Source organism: Mustelus asterias, chromosome 14 (assembly GCF_964213995.1).
Source record: "Mustelus asterias chromosome 14, sMusAst1.hap1.1, whole genome shotgun sequence".
Classification (NCBI taxonomy): domain Eukaryota; kingdom Metazoa; phylum Chordata; class Chondrichthyes; order Carcharhiniformes; family Triakidae; genus Mustelus; species Mustelus asterias.
The window spans coordinates 50,657,720-50,676,086 of record NC_135814.1 but is presented as its reverse complement, the minus strand read 5'-3'; the positions used below and the strand labels follow the sequence as shown (position 1 = coordinate 50,676,086).

At 42.5% G+C, this 18,367-nt stretch overlaps 1 protein-coding gene across 1 annotated transcript in view; it reads right to left on the bottom strand.

Annotated features, from left to right (window-relative positions):
• kalrna (kalirin RhoGEF kinase a) overlaps positions 1 to 18,367 on the bottom strand; it is a 790,772-nt gene that overhangs the window by 444,592 nt on the left and 327,813 nt on the right. Inside the window, exons 2-3 of the mRNA XM_078228353.1 lie at positions 18,168 to 18,242; positions 14,261 to 14,375 (exon numbers count right to left, since the gene is read on the bottom strand). Coding sequence (XP_078084479.1) covers positions 14,261 to 14,375; positions 18,168 to 18,242 — 190 coding nt within the window. The remainder of the gene's footprint in view (positions 1 to 14,260; positions 14,376 to 18,167; positions 18,243 to 18,367) is intronic.

The following is an 18,367-nucleotide window of genomic DNA, read 5'->3' as shown; positions in this document are numbered from 1 at the left end:
CATGGACTACTGCAGAGTGAAAGCATCAAGACTGCTGCCAAGATACCAGGCTTTGATGCGATTGATTCACTGAGTATACTAGCTGGATGTTGAGGGAGTGAAACCTTTTCCTATTCTGGTACATCTAGAGTATATATGTGGCACCGCAAGATATTCTGCAGTCAATAGTATCCTGCACCATGGGGAATCCTGCAATCGTCAAGAAGCCACATGCTAGTTCCACCTGCTTCTCTCTGACCACAGAGAATGAAATGCTTTTGGCCCGTTTGGAATACAGGGAAAAATTCTATTTGCAGATAATAGTCTATTTTTGGAACACTTTTGTATTTAACTTTTAATATTCTCATGAATATACATTGATTTTCATGCAATAGTGGGCAGCAAACTGGGAGATGTGGAAAATATTGTCTACTCCAGTCCGGAAGGAGCCTGTCACATAAAAGTTCATGGCAACGGAAACTATATCATAGCCACTGACAATCTGATCCTCCCTCCCTTGAGGCTTCAGTTATGGCTGCTGCAAGTGGTGACCTCCTAGTGAGCAAAGATGACTTTGACGTTGAAATAGGAAAACTGTCCCATGAAAACCCTTCGAGGATATGGCTTCCGACAGACAACCTTTCTTCCCCTCCTCCTCTTCTCTCTTCCAGCTGTTTGTCCAGCACTTTTTGCCTCTGTTTGTTTTCCCTGTCTTTCCCTCAGCGAAGGGGGATAGAAACTACTGCACCCATGTATGGGAGCACAGTGTTTCTATTCAGGTCCCTTGGATTCAGGACCAAGGCCTTCAGCACGTGCTGTGCCACTCCCTGTAGGCTTCAGCAACTTTAAATAACAGTACAAACCACCAAACACTTCAACTAACTCAGCAACGGGCAGCAGAAATCTATCACCAACTGGTTGATGAGCACTTTAAATAGCACTGATGGGGATTCTTTCCGCTGCTGAGCGTGTGCTCAGCTGTCTGAGGTGAAGAAAATGCGTTAGCTCGAGTGCTGAGCTCAGAAATAGCACAGCTGCTATCAAATTAAAAATGCACACTGATTGAGGTCACATTCCACCTCCCCCAGTATACTGGTGCAGGTTCCCTGTGCTGTGCCAACACCTGACCCAAAGTGGTATCCAATGCAGCCCATGCTAAGAAGTGTTCATGCAGGCTCCAGTTTGGAACAAGAACAGCAACTGTTACACTGAGAAAGTGGACACTTCAGCCTTGATTCTATGTCAAACAGAGATATCACCATAGCTCATGAAAAGTGAGGTCCTAACAAACATTGGGCCCGATTTTACCAAAGATTTGCGCCCGTTTTCGGGCACGAAATCGCGGTAAAGTCGGGCGTTGGGCCTTTAACGCGATCTGCACCCGAATCCGAGCAGATCGCGGCTTTACCGACACCTGATTCGGGCGTGGGTCCGGCCCGCGCCCGAATCGGGCGGCCCGACAATTTAAATGCATTTGCATGCATTTAAATCGACTTAATGAACCGCGCGCCCAACTCTACCACCAAATCCCACTTTACCACCGCGCGGCCCAATTCGGATCCGCGTTTTTAGCGACCTGCAGAATAAAAGTCCAAAGCAGATTTCTATTCTGCAGGGGATCACAAATGTATTATACAGGTCACTAATTGCTCACTAGGACACTGTAGTTTAATTACCTTTCCCATAGATAATTAGGCAGCACAAAGAGGATGCTACATTATTTTCAGTTTGCAGGATTCTCCCAAGTCCACCTTCCCCCCCTCTCCGCTCTCTCTGCTGTTTTTTCTTTCGTGCCCGGGCGCGCTGCTTCGGAATTTTTTTGAACTGCGCATGCGCAGTTCAGAGCTCCGATTGGTCTGGCAACGCTAAGCCCCGCCAACAGCGCGGATCGGACTGGAGCCGGCAAAACCCATATGGGCGCGCTGGAAAGAGGATTCCGGGCTCGGATCTATTTGACGCACAGATTCGGCACTTAGACTCAAAATGGTAAAATCAGGCCCATTGTCTCTCAATCATTTGCAGGTATGTAATGCTCACTCTGTACACGCAATTGCCAGCGTATGACCTCTGCCTGTGCCTCTGTGTCTGCTGCAGCCTGCCCTCAGCAACCCCCTGCACCTCAGCATGTTGGCCTCTTTCACTTCCTGGGCTCCTGTCTCTGTTTAACTGGCCCCCTCCTCCCTCTCCTTCACTTCCTTTCCTCCTCACTGGAGGAGGTATCTCCAAGAGGATAAACTATGCTCACAGTGGATTCAGCAACAATGCTGCAGTGATGTTAGATTACATTATCTACCAAACGGGGGACATTAAAGATCAAAAGCCCTGATACTGCTCAGGAACTCATGGGGTTCATGCACTTTACAGATTTGCCAATAAAATACCCGTCAGCTGCCTTTCCTGTTAAAGGCAGGCATGGACCCACCTATATCACCCTTTCCACTAACAACGAATAAAATGAGGTTCCCTCTGACATGTTTCCCATGCAAACAATGTATGATGACTTTGGGGACATATTATTGTAGTCAATATTTAAACGATCATTAATCACTCATTGCAAAATGGTGGGTGGACTCCTTATTTTGGAGCCTGCCCACCCACTATTATTGCCAACTGGCATGATGGTGTCGGGTTTGTGACCCAACGTCATCCTGCTGGAGAGTACATTTCTGCAGGACTAACACAGTCCCATTTTTGAAGCATAAAATTCAGCCCCAAGACAGTGCTTACAGTTTAATTCCAGTTTTTAAAAGTTATGCTTAAAAGGTCCTATTCATGCCCCCTGTGCCAAGCTCCACCATTCCACCCACACCTTATGATCATTCATGCCCCCTCTGTCCTTCCACCCATGTCCTATGGCTCCTCATGCCCACTATGCCAAGTTCTTCCCTTCCACTCACACCCCAGGGTCTCTCAAGCCCCCTAGCTAAGCTCTGCCCTTCCATCCACCCCTTATGGCCTCTAATGCCTCTCATGCCAAACTCTCCCCTTTCCACCATGGCCTTTCATACCCCCTAGGCAAAACCTCATGCTTGTTCCTGCACCCCAGAGAAAATATTGTTTGATTGGCATCTCAGGCTCTCGGATCTCTGCCGTCATTTGCACAATGTTTGTTTACACAGCGTTAAGTGGTTTCAAGGATTTGTGAGGCTGTCTTGTGGCACAGGGTTGGCACCCCTACTGTTGGACCAGAAGCTCTGGGTTCAGGTTCAATACTAGGACTTGTTGGCCAGGGAAGGAGTGTCCATAATGCGGTACAACAGGCTGACAATCAGTTCTGGAATCCTTTCACAACTTGCCCCACTATTTCCCAAAAGGGAAAAACAGTGTGGGTGTGAAGATACCCGTAAACAAAATGTGGCTTTTTTGATAAAGAGACTGACACTTCTATTAGCTTGTAATGAAATAACTTTTTTTTCAATACAGAAAAAGTTATGAATGAATTACAATTTTTAAAACATTTTTACACATCCTACTGTCATTATTGGGTTCACCATAGGGTGCTAGCAGTTCTAGCGAGTCAATAGGCATGGAAGTGCCATAGCTTGGCATAGTGAGGCATGGAGGACCATTGGGAACCTGTGTAATGGCGCAGCTTGGCACAGGGGGCATGAGGAGCCATGGGCGTGGGTGGGGTCTGTGGTGGCATGGATGCGGCATGTTTGGAGGGTATTAGGGTGTGAGGGTTGGAGGGCCTTTGTGTTTTTATTTTATCTGGGACAAAGAACCACAGCAACAAGGTGGGCCTTTGAAACAGCTCACTTCGGCACCCAGCAGCCCTATGCTTGTCTCTAAACTTTTCCCAGGTCAGCTGGCCAGTCTTCAGCTCACACCCTATACCCCCTCCTCCCTGCCAAAGAAGATCCAACCATTGCAGGCATTTTTTCACGAGGCAGGCAGTCTGAGTTGGGAATTTTCCTGATTCCTGCTATATGCCTCCAGGATGGAATTCCAGGCCAATGAATTTGTTGCATGCGTTAGTATGCTGCGTATTCAACATGTGCAACCCTGCATCAGGCTGCAGGTGGGTGAAAATGCTTTTCCAGATACAAAGCACCAGGACTGACAGGATAGGAGTGATGATACTTGCATGGAATGAATGTTATAATCAGAGACGTGACCATCACTCAAAAATGAAGCTCAGTGCATTCATCTTTTTCCCATAATTATAGCATTTCAACAGTCTGCTTTTGAAATTGTTATTAAATGGCATCCCTGCTTATAAATAAAATCAACCATAAAATTAAACTTTGAACTGAATAATTCCTTGAATGAATGTTTAAAAATGATAGAGAAAAATTGATACGGTTGCAGGGAACGTACAACTGGAAATATTTCAAAAGGATTGTCAAGGATAATATATTATGACAGTTGCTAACAGGTTTAAAGTAATTACTTTCCCCTCAAGTGATTTTATGCTTGCAGGCTTGAAATCATGTTGCTTGAATCAAGGTGTTCCTCGAGCCATAAACAACCTTTAACCAAAGTCGCAACTTTTTCAGTAAACTATCATAAAACCCTTGTAAACAGTGGCTGCCTATCAGTGACCAGATTCCTAATATGCCAGAGTGAGCCACAGACAAGAGCGTGTAGTTGATAATTTGGTTCAGATGGTAAATTCTGGTAATTTTTTTCTTTCAGGTTAAATGTTGATTAAGAGTTAGGCTCTGACATAAAGCTTTTAACCTTCAAGTGAGTTAAATAACTTTGGTAAACAGAGCATCGCTTGGCAGTAGCAGGTATCCGTCAATCAGCTGAAATAAAATGGTTCAATAGCTGTTAATTATTGTAGCAGGGAGCTAAACTAGTTGGTGACTCATCAGAAGCTTTATATAAGCAGACAAGCTTTTCAAATTGCATGAAGTATGGAGATGGGAACCAAATTAATGGGACATAGGCAGAATATGTTGTTGAGAATTTGAAGGAAATGAGAAAAGAGGTGCTCCTTTTTCTAGTTTTTTCAGCCTCCAGTAGATGGTGAGTTTTCTTCTTTAATTTCCAAGCTAGGTGAATGCAACTTTCTGTTACTTTAATGGTGTAAATTATTAATTAAATGATTAATGAAATAAATAGGTTTGGGCAGAAAGGTTAGGGCTGGTGATGTGGTGTGCTGTGACTGCTGCAAATGGAAGCCTCTGGCATGAACTGCAATCCTGGATAACCATGTCTGCAATTTAGTCAACTTTGAGAGTGGACAATCAGGAAGTGGCAGAGTTATCTGGACACTTTGTTCTAGGAGGCAGTCATGCCCCTTCATTGGGCAAGACTTGGAGTTGGTCAATGATCATGGACAGCAGCATGTGATGGTGAGTCAGGCAAGAATAGGGAATTGGCATCTAGTGATGGAGGAGCCTCAGCCCCTGACTGTATTTAACAAGTATGAGCTACTGTCTATGTATGTGAATGAGAAGGGCTGCAAGGTGCATGAGGGGGCTGGCTATGGTACCATGGTGAAGGATGCCAGTTGAGTGAGTGAAGTGAAGAGGAATGTGGCAGTGATAGGAGACAGTATAGTCAGGGATATAGTCATAGATACTGTTCTCTGCAAGTTGAGTTGCCTGACTAATGTCAGGGTTAAGGACATCTTCTTGTGGCTGCTGAGGAACTTGAAGCAGGAGAATCCAGTTGTCATCGTTCATATGCGAGCCAATAACCTAGGTAGAAGGAGGAATGATGTTCTGCTAAGAGATGTCCAAATTAAAAAGCAGAACATCACAGGTAATCATCTTCAGACTGTTACCTGAGCCACATGTCAGTTGGCATTGAGTCAAACAGATTACAGAATTAAATGAGTGACTCAAAGTTCTGTGGGAAGATGGGGTTTTGATTCATGGGGCACTGGCATCAATATCGGAACTTGGCTGGGACAAGTGTCTTGGTCAGTCATAAAACTACAATGTTAAACAGAACAAGGAGGTGGTTCGGAAAGAGTGAGATTTAGAAATCCAAAGAGAAAGGTTGAGGCATTAGGCCATTATAACAATGTGGGTAAAAACAAGCAGAGTGGAACAGGAAGGGACAGAAAGTTTAACAACAATTATACATCAGCAAAAAAGGTAATTGCAGGGAATAGAAGTTTTAACAATGAAACTCAAGGTTCTTTATCTCAATGCACAAAAAGACAGAAGAACTAATGGCACAAATAGAGGTAAATGATTTCAATCTAATTGCCATTACAGAGACATGTCAGGTGATCAAAGTTAAGAAATAAATATTTCAGGGTATGTAGCATTTTGGAAAGACATACAGAATGGCAATGGAGGAAGGGTAGCCCTGATAGTAAAGGATGACACAAGGAGATTAGTGGAAAAGGGTCTGGCCTCAGAAGATCATGAAGTGGAATCGGTATGTGTGGAAATTAAGAATAGAGAGAGTCAGAAAACACTGGTGGGAGTAGTTTCGTAGTAACCGTAGTTATATTGTTGGCAGAGCATTGTAACAAATGAAATTTAATAACTGTGGGGGAATTTAATTTTCTTATAGATTAGGAGAATCAAATTGGCAAGAGTGGTCATAGATTGGGATAATTAAGTTGTCAGGAGTAGTCTAGAAGATGAGTTGGTAGAATGTTTTTATGACAATTTCTTCAAGTAATGCATTGTGGAACCAACTAGTGATGAAGCTGTTGTGTATGATGAAGCAGGTTTAATTAGTAATGTTGTAGTAATTCACTGGGAAATAGTGATCATAATACCATTGAATTCCATGTTGAGTTTGAAAGTTACATACTCCAATCGCAAAAGATAATTTAATACTTTAATAAAAGCAAATTACATAGTATAAAGAGGGAACTAAAGAGGTCATTTGGGTAAATAGGCTAAAAGGGATGCAGGTAAATGAACAGTAGAAAATATTTAAAGACATAACTTAATGTTCAACAAAAATATTCCACTGAAAAACAAAATCTCAGCAAAACCCATTTGTGGCACAAATAGTATTAGAAGAGAGCTAAAACCTTTTGCAAAACCTGTTGCAAAAAAAATAGCAAATATGAAGATTGGGAGTATTTTAGAAACCAGCATTTGGGCCACCATAAAGTTGATAGAAAGGAGAAAAATAAGTAAACTAGCCAAAAATATTTTTAAAATATTTGTAAGAGCTTTTAGAAGTATATAAAGAGGAAGGGAGTAGCTAAATTAAACATTGGTCCCTTAGAAACAGAGACAGGAGAAATTATCATGGGGAATGAAGATTGGCAGAGGTATTGAACAATTATTTTGTGTCTGTCTTCACAGTAGCAAATACAAGTTTCATTTCAGACACAGATGGTATCTTAGATCCAGAAAGAGTGAGGAAATCCATATTGACAGAGAAGGCATTTAAGAAACTGGAGAGACTGAACTCTGACAAAATGCTGTTGCCTAATGGCCCACATCATAAAGTTTGAAAGCAGATTGCTGTTGCGATAGTGCATGTGCTGGCTATGATTTTCTAAAATTCCTTTGATTTGGGAACAGTCCCATTGCACTGTAAGTTGGCAAATGATACACCACTTTTCAAGAAAGGAGGGAGAATGAAAACAGAACTGCAAGCCTAATATTAGTTGTCTGGCAAATGCTGAAATCTATTATTAAGGAAGTTTCAACAATGCATCTAAAGCATAGTATGATTAGAACAAGTCAATGTGGTTTTATAAGTGAAAATCCCATTTAACAAATTTGTTTGAGTTTGTTTTGAGGATTTAACAAACTGGGTTGGTAAACGGGAACATGGTAAGTAGATACCTAGATTTCCAAAAGGCATTCAATAAGATGCCACACCAAAGGTTAAGACCATAAGATGTAGGAGCTGAAGAAGCCCATTCGGTCCATGGAGTCTGCTCTGCCATTCAATAGGCAAGATAAAGGCTCATGGGGTTGGGGTAGTATTTTACTATGGATAGACGATTGGTTAATGGATTAAATGCAGAGAGTGGGCACAAACGGAGCTTTTACAAGCAGACAGACAGTGAATAGAGGGGCTCTGCAAGGATCAATGCTGGGGCCTCAGCTATTTACAAACTATATTAATGACTTGGATGAATAATTTATCTCAATTTGATGATAATACCAATTAGGTGAGGAAGATAAGCTGTGGGGAGGATACAGAGGCTGCAAAGAGATATTGCCAGGTTAAATGAGTGGGCAACAAGATGGCAGATGGAGTATAATGTAGGGAAGAGTGAAGTTATTCATTTTGGTCATAAAAAGAGAAAAGCAGAATATTTTTTAAAAGGTGAGAAACTTGCATGTATTGATGTTCAAAGAGACTTGGTTTCTTGTACAATGAATACAGAACACCAGCATGTAGGTTCAACAAAGCAATTGGGGAGGAAAATGGCATGTTGGACTTTATTGCAGTAGACCTTTAATACAAGAATAAAGAGGTCTTATTACAATGGTACAGGGTTTTGATGAGATCACATCTGGAATACAGTGTGCAGTTTTGGTCTCCATATTTAAGAAAGGATATACTTGCATTGCAGGCGGTACAGTATAGGTTTGCTAAACAGGTCCTGGGGTGAGGGGGTTGTCCTATGATGAGAGGCTGAGTAAATTGGGCTTATATTCTCTGGAGTTTAGAAGAATGAGAGGCAATCTTATTGAAATATACAAAATTTCTGAAGGGGCTTGATAGGGTAAATGCTGAGAGATTGTTCCCCCCGCTGAGGAATCTAAAACATGGGGGGCACAGTCTCAGGATAAAGGGCTGGTCATTTTGGACTGAGATGAAGAGAAATTGCTTCATTCAAAGGATTGTAAATTTTGAAATTCTCTAACCCAGAGGGTTATAGAAACACCATTGCTGAATACACTTCAGGCTGGGATAGATATATTGTTGGGGTCTCAGGGAATTAAGGGGTATGGGGAGTGGGTGGGAAACTGGAGTTGAAACGCAAGATCAGCCATCATTATTTTGAATGGCAGAACAGGCGCAAAGGGCCCAATGGGCGACTCCTGCTCCTGTTTCTTGTGTTCTTGTGTTTCTATCTGTAGTGTTCAAAACTACATATAATCCCAAGTAGTCCTGTAAAATTCCAGTATTACCTCCTTTCTTTTGTATTCTGTCCTGTGCGTTTGGCTCTGTGATTTGTGTTCCATCTTTTTAAGAACCTGCATCTCTGCACTAAGATTCTTCTGCTCCATTTTATGTCTTACGGTTTTCAGGTCTGTATTGCCTTTCTTGCTTCTAAAATCGATCACTTAATTTTCCTCTGTAGGACTGCATCTGCCCAACTTCCGACTCTATGTCCTGCTCCAGTCTTTCACAACTGGCACTCAGTCACCCTCACTCTGGCCTGGGAGGTTTAAGGGGTTAATATCACTGAGGAGCAATCCAGGATGGCTGTGAAGGGGGCAAGACATGCTTCTCCTTTGCTCTGTATTAAAGTGGAGCTGCCCCGGGTGTCACTGCTGTTTCAACCACTGTTCCTCATGGCTTCCCTAGCCCACACCTTTCCTGTAGTCCTTTAGTGGGCTGGTGCCTAGGCAGGAGGGTTAGAGTGCAGCCAATGGCAGACTACATCACCCAAAATGCACCCTGGCTGTCAAAACAAATGGCTGCATGGACCTAGGCTCTAGCTCCAGGACACTTGGAACTTAAGTGCAGAAACTTTGTCCTAGAGCACCCACCGCACACTTGTTTGTGAGCACATTGAGGGATGAGGTGGCCACTTGAAAGGGGAGCTGTGCTACTTGAGCCTGAATCCCCTGAAGGCCATGGGCCCTGATGAGTAGCAGTGCGAGCACTCCCCTCTCCCAGGACTTGACAAGTTAAAACTAGACTGTAATGACATTCAACAATCATAGAATCATACTGTCATGTCTGTGTCAGCTCTCTGCAGGAGCATCTCGGTTAGGCCCATTTCTCCACCCTGTCCCTACAAGTCTTTTCACTTCATATTCATCCAATTCCCTTTTGAAAACCAGGATTGAATCTACCTCCATTACACTCCCAGGCAACGCATTCCAGATCCTAACTATTTATTGCATAGAAAGGTTTTTCCTCCTGTCGCGGTTCTTTTGCAGTTCCTAGAAATTGGCGTCCTCTGGTCATTGAACCTTCTACCAATGGAAACAGTTTCACTCTACCTAAAGTATGATGTAGCATAACACTAGTATAACACAGCAAAACATGAACCAAACACCAATCATTCTGATATCACCTGTATAACATTGACTTTATGTTCTGTGATTTACATGTCAAACTTCAAAAGAAGTAAATGATACCTTCAGTATTTCTAGAACAACATGAAGGATGATTGATCAGTGTAAATCCTGCTGTTCTACTGCTAGGCACTACAGGCTTAGCTTTATCTCATACCTTCACTTAACAGGTCACAAAGAAATGAACTGTTGTGGAGTACAACTGTAATTGATGAGAACTATTTAATTAATGACTATCAGTTTGAATAGTAAGGATCATGTTACTTCTGTCAAAATGATGAATTACACATCACCTTTCATCAATAATATTATCCACAGTATTTGCAAGCCTGAACAAAACAGTTTTCCCGATTCTTGTTCCACTTTTTTTCCTTGCCAATCCCTGCCAAACTTAACTCTCTTTGCTCCTCCTTCTTAAATTAAATATTTTGCCTTGGGTTTGGTTCCAAAGATAGCTCTCCGATACATTGTTCAGGTAGCTATTATTAAAGAGTGAAACCAAGTTGTGAATGTCAGCAGCTTATTCAGCAATGGGTAATATCATAGCCATGCTCATAAAACCACAAGAAATGGGAGGAGTCAGCAATTTGGCCCCCTGGGCCTGCTCCTCCATTCAGTAAGATTGTAGGTGATCCAATCTTAGCCTCGCTTCACTTTCCTGCCTGCTCAACATAACCATTCACCCCCTTGTCAACCAAAAATCTATGTAACTCAGCCTTGAATATATTCCATGACCAGGGAGTCCAGCTCAATTGGCTGGACAGCTGGTTCATGATGCGTGGGCTTACCTTTTGGGGCCAAAGTGGACAGGGAGGTGAGGGGACCCTGACTATACTGGCACTAGGTAGCCTGTCAAATTCAATAATCACCAGGGCATAGTGAAAATGATACAAGATTCCCGCTTTTCTTCCAATTCAGCCCAAGTAACCAGGGTTAAAAGGCTCATTAAGGGCAGTTTAAAAACTCATTTAGGAGGAAGGTGAAATATTTAGAGGCAAAGGATATCAGAAGCCATCCATCTCTGAGCAGCTGAGGGGAGGTGGGTACACAGTAGGGAGACAGTCAATGATTCCCCAGGGCATCACCCCAGACCCATAGGTGGTTAGCTGTACACAGGTGGACTTGGAATTTGGTAGAAAAATGTTTTTGGAGTTATGCAGGTGGCAAAGTGAGTGGGCACTAAGTGCTTGGGCATCACTTGTGGGCTAACAAGCCTCTGGATCCAGATGGATTTCATCCTAGGGTCTTAAAAGAGGCAGCTAGTGAGGTAGTGGATGCACTGTTAATTTTCCAAAATTGGCTAGATTTTGGAAATGTTCCATCAGATTGGAACATAACAAATATACTCCCTCTAGTCAAAATGGGAGGGAGGCAGAAAGCAGCTTTGGTTTCCTTATTTAACCAAGGATGTAAATGTTTTGGAAGCAGTTCGGAGGAGGTTTACTGGATTAATACATGGAATGAGTGGGTTATTTTATGAGGATAGGTTGGACAGACTGGGCTTGTTTCCACTGCAGTTTAGCAGAGTGAGGGATGACTTCATTGAAGTATACAAGACCCGAACGGTCTTGACAAGGCAAATGTGGAATGCGATAAGGTAAACACAGTAAGAAGTCTAACAACACCAGGTTAAAGTCCAACAGGTTTATTTGGTAGCAAACTGTTTGCTACCAAATAAACCTGTTGGACTTTAACCTGGTGTTGTTAGACTTCTTACTGTGTTTACCCCAGTCCAACGCCGGCATCTCCACATCATGAATGCGATAGGGACCAGATAGAAACCAGATAGGAATATTATGAAGTTAGACTAGACCCCAATTAGTTTTGATTTTGGCATTAGTGTGAGGATAAGGTGTTTTGCTCCAGATGTGTTTCTATTGACCCACTAGGAAGCTTTTATTAAAACAGGCTTTATTTTAACTACAACAAAAATAAATAGCGTAGCTTTTACCAATTGAAATACTTAAACATGACAAGATACAATTCTTAATTGCTGATCTCTTTCTATTAGTTCCAATTTAACCAAATTCCTTATAGCCTTGAACTCCTTGTCAGAAACAGTTAGCAAAAACACACAGGCTTTCATGGGGTTGCCAGTCCTCAAGCCTCTGGACAGAGATACCTATTTTCTAGCAGGTCCCAGACTTCAATCTCCAGAGAGAGAGAAGAGCTGCTGCTCCTTGTGAATCCAAACAGAAACAACCTGCTTTTTTCCCTCGCAGCCTAGCTCTTCCCATTAGCACATAATGCACTCTTGTCAATCAACCTACTCTGAAACCCCGGGAGACAACCCAAAAAATAATCAAAACTGCTTTAACTCAGATTAAAAGAAACACTCCAATAACTGGGAACATTTATGCTTCTACATTCAGCCTACATGTGGGCTGCCTGGAGAAGACAAATTGGTACCATAATGAGGGCTAAAGTTTAAAACATTCCCTTCACGAGAAACATGATATAAATACATTTCTTAAAAATACAGTCTGGTCACAAATTGATGCTTCCTCTTGTGGGCGAGTCCACAACTAGGGGACACTTTTTAAAAATTAGGGCTTGCCCTTTTGGACCATAATATGGAGAAATTTTGTTCTAAGGGTTGTGCGACTTTGGAACTCTGTCTTAGAAGGCGATGGAGGCAGGGTCATTGAATATTTTTAAGGCAGAGGTAGATAGATTCTTGTTAGGTAGGGAAATCAAAGATTATCAGAGGTAGATGAGAATGTGGAAAACATGAGCAGATAAGCCATGATCTTACTGAATGATGGAGCAGGCTCGAGAGGCTGAATGATCTACCTCTGCTCCTATGTTCTGTCATGATGATGGAGGGAAAAGACCCATGGAATTATACACAGAAATATTGGATTTTAAAAAGACCTGCGTTTTATATTTTTTAGATGGGCACAAGCCCCAAAGATGGGTGAGAATGTACAGTTAGCCACTGACAGGAAGGACTGCAGAGTGTTTCTCTCAAATTGAACACCTGGATGTGTTTCGAGGCAAGGTACTTCTAAAAGAATCCAAAGACTGATTACCTCCCTGGAAAACACAAAGGAACCTAATCACCCACAGCCCTTCAGATGAGATACCCATTGTCTCCCTAGATCAACTAGTGGATTCTGTGTCCAGTGGAATGCACAAAGCGGGCTGTTGTTGGCCTGCTTGCCTGTCCGTCTGTCTGTGAGGAAAAGCAGCTGGAAAAAATGCAACAGTTCTTGTTCAAACAAAGTCATGACCCCCTGGCATCGCCAATTTTCGGATGGTACCTTTCTAAAAGAAAGGCTGCAGTTGACAACTCAGATTTTGGGCCCAGTGGTGATGAAGTGTAACACCTTTTGCAGGAATGATAGAATCCAAAGAGTAGGAGGGCACAGGAGAGGGGCACAGGCAGTAACGCAATGGAGTCCATGCCCTCAACACAGGAATATAAGCTACACAGAAATGCAGGAGACTAAGACTCTCCAGCAGATGGTCACTGTTATCTTTGCTCTAGTCGCCAAAGACTTAGTATGACACAGCACTGTTTTGTCATGCCCTGTCAGTGGCAGTCAGTATGACCTTGAACTGATTTGTTTCTAGTTTCTCCCAAGGATCAGCTGTGGACCTTGGTGGAATTTCATAAATGGCTGCGCTGCTGCCCTATTTGCCAAAGCTGAACAGTACATTCATTTCATGACTGATATGACCTAGGAGGGACAGAGGGCAGTCAATGGGTTTAATCTCCATCGCTGAATTCCCTTGGGGACAGGGTAACATTGACTGCACCCATGTGACTATCAAAACCCCCTGTGATCAGCCAGTAAGATCCCATCAACAGGAAAGACTTCCACTCCCTCAACATCCAACTGGTCTGTGATTACAACAAGAGCTTCCTCCTTGTGTGTGCTGGCTTTTCTGGGATATGCCATATCTTCTTCATTCTCCAAGTCCAGGCTGCCTAAGCTCTTCACTCTAACCCCCCCCCCCCCCAAACTAAAGTGTGTAGATGGATCCTTGGTTCTATATTTGCAATATATATATTGAATTCCAAATATATTTGAATAATATTTTATACACAAATCTACTAATACTGCATTTCAAAGAACAAATTCCACCAATAGGTTTGTCACTAAAGTGTTTGAAACACAACGTTGGTACCTTACCTGGGTACGCTTGCTAAATATGTGACAAGTTGCCGGAGATCATCTTGTTTTATTCTATCATGATTACTCCGTGCTGGGAAAGTTAAAATTGGGCCACCTCTCTTATCACGTCCTCCTGCAATGAAATTATATTTTTCAATATGTCAGCCTTAAGTAACTCAATATTGTTTTACTGTTGAAGAAGAATTCATTTGAATTTTTTCACTTTTGTGTATCGCACTTCAGAATCAATGGGGTTTCCCTTGTTTCTGTGTTCTACAAAGATAAACAGATGCTGCAAATGTGCTCTGTCTCCTGCCAATTGGAACCTACGCAGATCCAAGTGGGAATATTTCATCCTGCAACCTCAGCAATGTTATTCCCTTGTAGGACTCACTTCTTTGATAGTAAAAACATAAAAGGAAAATATTTCTTTAAAAGTGCAAAACTTGTAGGTGTTCAGAGGGATTTGGGGGCATGTGCACAAGGAACACAGGAAGTTAGCATGCAGGTGATAGCAAGCGAAGGCAAAAGGCATGTTGGCCTTTATTTCAGGGGTACTGGAGAACAAGAATAAGGAAGTCTTGCTACAGTTGTGCAGAGCTTGGTGAGACCACTCCTGGAGTACTATGTGCAGTTTAGTCTCTATGCTTGAGGAAAGATATCATCGCATTGCAGGTTGTACAGTAAAGGTTCAACAAATTGGTTCCTGGGATGAGAGGGTTGTGCTCTGAGAGGTTGGTTAAATTGGGTCTATATTCTCTCTAGTTTAGAAAGAGTCAACTGATCGAAACACACAAGGTTCTAACTGGACTTGAAAGGGAGACACAGAGGTTGTTTTCTCCTGGCCGGGGAATCTAGAATGCCAGCAGCACAGTTTCAGAATAAAGAACTAATCATTTGGGAACAAGCTGAGGTGAAATTTCCTCACTCAATAGGTTTGTAAATTTTTGGATTTTATACCCGAGTCTTATGGATGTTGGATTGTTGAGTTTATTTAAAGTTGACATAGACAGATGGATTTTTGGTGCCTCAGGAAATCCAGGGATATGGGCAGTGGGTGGAAAAGCGAAATTGAAACAGAACATCAGCCATGATCAGAATGAAAGGCGAAGAATGTGGAGGCTTTGGAGAGGGTGCAGAGGAGGTTTACCAGGATGTTGCCTGGTATGGAGGGGAGATCCTATGAGGAGAGGCTGAGGGATTTGGGATTGTTTTCGCTGGAAAGGCGGCGGCTAAGAGGGGATCTTATTGAAACATATAAGATGATTAGAGGTTTAGATAGGGTGGATAGTGATAGCCTTTTTCCTCTGATGGAGAAATCCAGCACGAGGGGGCATGGCTTTAAATTGAGGGGGGGTAGTTATAGAACCGATGTCAGGGGTAGGTTCTTTACCCAGAGGGTGGTGAGGGATTGGAATGCCCTGCCAGCATCAGTAGTAAATGCGCCTAGTTTGGGGGCGTTTAAGAGATCCGTAGATAGGTTCATGGACGAAAAGAAATTGGTTTAGGTTGGAGGGTCACAGTTTTTTTTTTTAACTGGTCGGTGCAACATCGTGGGCCGAAGGGCCTGTTCTGCGCTGTAATGTTCTATGTTCTATGTTCTAGAAGGTCTGAGGGGCCATACCGTCCACTCCTCCTATTTCTTATGGAGCAAGAGTTGAGTTGTCAGTTGCCGGATGGATTATAAGGAAGACCTTCAGCTAACTAAGATCCAAGCTCGCTGTAGGCAAGCTCTGTCACCACAGTTCCCCTTTGATGAAAAACTTAATTGGTCGCATAGAAATGTGTAGCTTTCTTCTACAGCTATCAAGTCTCCCTTTTTTGGAGCTTATTCTGCTACATGTTTGCACAGTCCATTCCTCACCTTCCTCTTAAACAATCTGCACACTTGCTCATCAGTGACAAAATCTTGGTCAAAACAAATCTGACTACTTGCCTACTGTTTAAATGTACCTCTCCTCTGCTTGGTGCCTGTTATTCCGTACCCTTAAATCCTGGCATCTTACTCAGTTTATAGTGGCAGGAAGCTTTGACATTATAGAAACATTACAACAGAGAGGAAGGCCATTTGGTCCATCGTATCTATGCTGGCCTTTCTAAGATGATGTTTTGCAGCAGGGGCCTTGAGCAATTTGAGGTGATTATGAATCGTTTCCTATTTAAGAGAAAGCACTGAGCATGAAGGCACTCTGTATGCCAGCATATGGAAGGCATTCCTATTGGGCAAAGGAATATCCATCATGTCATCTTCCACTACTCCCCTATTTGTTCAGTTATGACTAACAGTCCACTTGCAGCAGAAAACAAGCATTGGGAAGGGTATGGTGCAACTTCTTGCATGTGAAGTACTAATTTGTAGATGGTATTTGATGCAATGAGTAAGGTGGCAATGACTGGAAACATTCTTATTTCAATGCACTGTTGCAAGGACTGTCTCTTTTAATTTTATAAACCAAGTCAGAGTTTGTTGGGGATGATATTTGCTGCCCTTTGTGGGCCACCTTCTCTTGGGGTCAAACAGTTGGATCCTTCTTTGCTAAGTTATAGATAGAAATACCTCAGCTGTAGAGTGGTTAAAGTTACAGGCTTGGTGCCTGGGAGACGTAGCAATATCAGACATTGCAGTGAGGCATATTGTTACTGATATAAAAAATGGCTGTCTTACATAATTCGAGTAACACTGGATTTTCCTCCCCATCCTGGGAACTGATCTATCTTTTAATAGGAACTAATAATGCTGGGACTCCACAATGAATATCTAGTTTGGAGCGCTGAAAATTCTCAGCAGAGCCAGAGGGTGGGATTTTCCAAAATTCCTACCTGAAATCAATGGACTTTTTTTGCTTGAACTCCAAATTCTCCATTCCACCCAGGATTATTCCTGCGGTGGGTGGGACCGGAAAATCCCACCCAAAGACTTTAATATTGGTACACAAGTCTGGCATCCCAATTAGGACTGAGACCACACCAGATTTCGGATTTGGACATCCAACATGTGCAGTGCCTGACCAGTGACTCAAATTGATTCATTGTTTTCAAGAAAACAATCATGGTTGAAGATAAACTGGGTGTCAATTACCAGCCCTTTAGCGTGGCTGCTCCTGTTCAAATTAGGGCATGTACTTTTCAACCAAATAACCCAAACTTCAAGTCCTCTAATGCAAAAATGTCCCATTTTTGAACAATTCTGGTTTTTGGACAGCTGGTTTTTGGGGATTGTACCAGTACACTGACAGGTGAGTGCAATTTGAGTGCCATATTCATGGTCAATCATAAGCCTGCTTTTTCATCTTTTACATGGAAAAATAAAGAAATAATATCTAAACCATCAATATTTTTGAATTTTAAATATCCCTTTCCCCAATTTTCTTTTGCTCCTTTCCTGAAGGTGTTGACTCTTAAGGCGTACCATTGGACATGTGCCAAACACCCAACACTGCAAATTGTCAGTGAGCATTGGCAAGTTATAAGGAGCATTATAAGTGACCTCACCTGATGCTAACATGCTCAGCAGGACTTGCTAGGTAGCAATCTAGAGTGAGCATCTTGTTTCTTCCTCCAAAGGCATTAATGCCATTTTTACCACTCTGACTGCCATCAGCTGAAATCCACTGAATCAAACCCAAGACATTCCTGGTCCGTATAGCTTAGTCCAAAGAGCTAAATCATCAGCTGATTCTGACCTCAACTTCTGTAATAAGATGAGAGGTCACACAACACCAGGTTATAGTACAACTGTAAAGTCGACTTCACCTGACGAAGGAGCAGCGCTCTGAAAGCTTGCGATTTCAAATAAACCTGTTGGACTGTAACCTGCTGTCGTGTGGCCTCTCATCTTACCCACCCCAGTCCAACACTGCCATCTCCACATCATGGTCAACTTCTGTAATTGTCCTAACGTTGTAAATGCTGTTAATTTACCCACCTGATACAAAGGCAACTTTTTCCTTCATTATGGGCATCACATCAGATACTTTTAATCCATCATTCCTGAAAGGTCCTGCAAAACAAACATTTGTATTTATCTATTTTGGCGATTTTCAATGTGCAGTCACAGAGAAGGCGACTACTGTTACTACAGGTAATATCTATTCATAGGAAAAACTAAACCCTTGCACATCCCGC